The 3,744-nt window shown below is 37.1% G+C and overlaps 1 protein-coding gene across 2 annotated transcripts in view; it reads right to left on the bottom strand.

Annotated features, from left to right (window-relative positions):
* Positions 1-3,744, bottom strand: part of LOC111089465 — a 27,491-nt gene that overhangs the window by 22,440 nt on the left and 1,307 nt on the right. The window contains exons 2-3 of one of the 2 annotated variants that reach the window (XM_022402010.1): positions 2,622-2,750; positions 1,015-1,129 (exon numbers count right to left, since the gene is read on the bottom strand). In XM_022402010.1, coding sequence (XP_022257718.1) covers positions 1,015-1,129; positions 2,622-2,750 — 244 coding nt within the window. The remainder of the gene's footprint in view (positions 1-1,014; positions 1,130-2,621; positions 2,751-3,744) is intronic. The other variant, XM_022402011.1, reaches the window with a different exon arrangement.

The raw sequence follows: 3,744 nt of genomic DNA, 5'->3' as shown, positions 1-3,744 counted from the left end.
GCAACAATATTTTATTATTCCGTTTCGACTAGTGTACTAAATGAAATATAGATGGCAACTCAAAGTCAAATGTAGCCTACTCACAGTCTGATATGCGGAAGAACAGGGCTGAAAGTTGATGACCTGGCGGTTAGGGCGCTTGACTCGCAATCTGAGGGTCGCGGGTTTGAATACCCGTCACCGAACATGCTCGCCCTTTCAGCCGTGGAAGCCTTATAAAGTGTCACTCAATCCCACTATTCAAAGAGTAGCCCAAGAGTTGACAGTGAGTGGTGATGACTAGCTGCCTTCCTTCCCTCTAGTCTATCACTGCTAAATTGGAACAACGGTAAGTTTTCGGATTTACAACGCTAAAATCCGGGGTTCGATTCCCCCTCAGTGGACACAGCAGGTAGCCAGATGTGGCTTTGCTATAAAAAAACAAAAAACATTCACACTGCTAAATTAGGGACGGTCAGCGTATATAGCCCTCGTGTAGATTTGCGCGAAATTCAAGCCAAACCAAACTGAAAGTTTACGCGTTTCATTTAAATTATATAAAACACAGATAGAGACTTAATAATTCAGTGAACATTACTAAGCTTAATTTTCTAATTATTTTAAAATAATAGTATATTTTCGAATATTTTCACAAAGCTACTGAAACCGTCCCTAATTTTGAGATAACAGACTAGAGGAAAGGCAACTATTCAACACTACCTACCGCCAACTCCCTACTCTTGTCTGACCGAATAGTAGGATTTGACTGTTACCCTTGTAACGCACCGACATCTACAATGTGCGAACTCACAGATTCACCGCCCGGCACGCTAAACACTGGGCAACATTCGGCCCTCTGTATGATATACGCCATTTTATTATATCTCTTTCTGTTTAACTGTTCTTAAAATTTTGACTTATGTTACTTATTGTAGAGAAGAAGGTATTATAGTCGATGAAAAAACATAATGAAAAATAGAAAACCTAAAACAAATAAAGTTACTTTGAAATTTAGAGACATAAGGCTTAACACACCTGGTATCTTATACTCGTGACATAAACAGAGAAGGTATTCCATCGTCTGAACTGGAATGTTTCCATCAAATACCACAAGAGGCGCTTCCTTTAGTCGCTCCTCAAACTGTTGAACCTTAAAAAAAATAGTATTTTACTTATTAGATGAAAATTATTTATAGACTCTTCAGCAAGTAAATATTTGTAAATCATCGGTAAATTGAAAGAATTACATAAAACCTCCAAGCGTATTGTGAAGTTAGTAACAAACTTGAAGTTTGGAGATAAAGTAGTTGAAATAATTTATAACCTGAGCGACACCTTACGTGAAATCCCCCCCCCCAGTAGCACAGCGGTATGTCTGCGGACTTACAACGCTAGAAACCGGGTTTCGATACCCATGATGGGCAGAGCACAGATAGCCCTTTGTTTAGTTTGTGCTTAACTACAAACAAACAAACAAACGTGAAGTAAATGTCCGAGGATCTAAACGTGAGATTTATATACAGCTGTGCCCCCAGTGGCACAACGGTATATCTGTGGACTTACAACGCTAGAATCCGGGTTTCCATACCCGCGGTGGGCAGAGCACAGATATCCCTTTGTGCAGCTTTGTGATTAACTTAAAAAACAAACAAACAGATACAGCTGTTCCTAATTATGAGCTACTGTCCATATGAAGACAGCCAGCCAGTAGCATCAGTCGCCACAAAGGCTTTATATATTTGAGCCGAATAATGGAATTGACTGTCACTTTTATAACCCGCCCACATCTGAAAATGAGGATCTTGTTCAGCGGCATTACTTCTCGAACCATGGACCTTTCGATACGTAACCCAACATGCTAACCAGTGGGTCATGCCCGGCCAGAATGATTAAGAGAAATCCTACTAAATCAGAGCTAGAACTTTTAAAACAAAACGTTCCTAAAAATTAATGAATAAAATGAACTTGAATGTAGAAACTAAACGTTTTAGAAGTAAACCACAAAAAAACATTAAACTAGAGAGAAACGGTTCTAGCCAACGACAAGAAGCTATTAAAAAGGGGATTCTAACTTAAATACCACAACACCTTTCGAAAAATAACCATTAAAATGATTTGAAAATTATTAAAATAAAATTATTAAAAATAAAAGACAGTTCCGGAAAATAAGTTATTAATTATGTGTTTAAGTTGCAAGAAGTAAAGTAGTCGTGGGAAAAAAATCTACTCAATAAAAGCTTGTATTAAATAAAGAATTAAACTTGGATAATGTATAATGATTTGAAGCTGGATAGTCTAGATTCAACATATATATATATAAATTTAGCTTGGCTGAAAAAATAGCTCTAATACATTAAAAGTTAAAGAACGATCAACCCTCAATCAGATTTTGATTTTCTTGGAACAGCATCAGGGTCCTGAAAATTCCGTAACATTACAGCCTATGTTAAATCTCATAAAGATACACACAGTTGTTTCTTTCATCTGTTTTGTTTTGTACTACTGATGCATTTATTGCAGAAAGTCTTATTCATAGGGTAGGCACTATTTTCAATACTTCTACAAATTTAGTACTGTATACGTTCGGTAGCTCCGTGATGTACTCAACGTGATTAACTGTGACGTAGTTATGATGTACTCACGTGTTTAACTGTGATGTAGCTATGAACATCTAGATCTCCTATACCAAACAGGAACTCCCCCTCTCTGTCCACGATGGCACAAAAGGTGGCAGTGGAAGACTCTGGAATTACGGCAATACCTAGTGGATCCTTTGAAAGAACAAATATTGAAACGAATAAATAAATAAGCTGTAACGAGAATCTAAAACAAAGAACAACACCAAAAACTTTCTCAATAGGTAGCACAACAAACATCATACTACCTTCGTTGTTGTTATGATTAGTGAATACCACACCAGTCTCTTTATCAGTAAGACCCAAGATTGAATTTCGGCAATTAACACCACAGAAATATAGTCTTTCTCATGACCTCTCTGAAGACGGTAGAAGATTAGAATCTGAAACCTATAGTGTGTAAAACTAGCTAGTGATTAGCTTTTGTAATAATGAGACAATTAAGTAATTAATAATTAAACTTGGCTAATCGTATAGCATACTAACCAGGGCAACGGTTGAGATTCGATCGCCATAATCTTACAAAGTACACAATACTGCTTTTCTCATTAAGATATTGGGATTTAACCTTCGTTGAGGTTCAATGTCTGTAAGAAATATGGAAAAAGAGTCGTCGTTGACCAGTTGTTTGTCCCCACATCTGCAGATTTTTATAGGCATGTACCAGTTGTTTGTCCCCAGATCTGCAGTTTTTATAGGCATGTACCAGTTGTTTGTCCCAACATCTGCAGTTTTTATTGACATGTACTAGTTGTTTGTCTCCACATCTGCAGTTTTTATAGACATGTACCAGTTGTTTGTCCCCCGCACCTACAGTTTATTATAGACATGTACCAGTTGTTTGTACTCACATCTGCAGTTTTTAAAGACATGTACCAGTTGTTTGTCCCCACATCCGCAGTTTTTTATAGACATGTACCAGTTGTTTGTCCCCACACCTACAGTTTATTATAGACATGTACCAGTTGTTTGTACTCACATCTGCAGTTTTTAAAGACATGTACCAGTTGTTTGTCCCCACATCTGTAATTTTTTATAGACATGTACCAATTGTTTGTACTCACATTTGAAGTTTTATAGACATGTACCAGTTGTTTGTCCCCACATCTGTAATTTTTTATAGACATGT

This window comes from Limulus polyphemus, unplaced genomic scaffold (assembly GCF_000517525.1).
Source record: "Limulus polyphemus unplaced genomic scaffold, Limulus_polyphemus-2.1.2 Scaffold6325, whole genome shotgun sequence".
NCBI classification, from domain to species: domain Eukaryota; kingdom Metazoa; phylum Arthropoda; class Merostomata; order Xiphosura; family Limulidae; genus Limulus; species Limulus polyphemus.
This window is presented reverse-complemented; position numbering and strand designations above follow the sequence as displayed.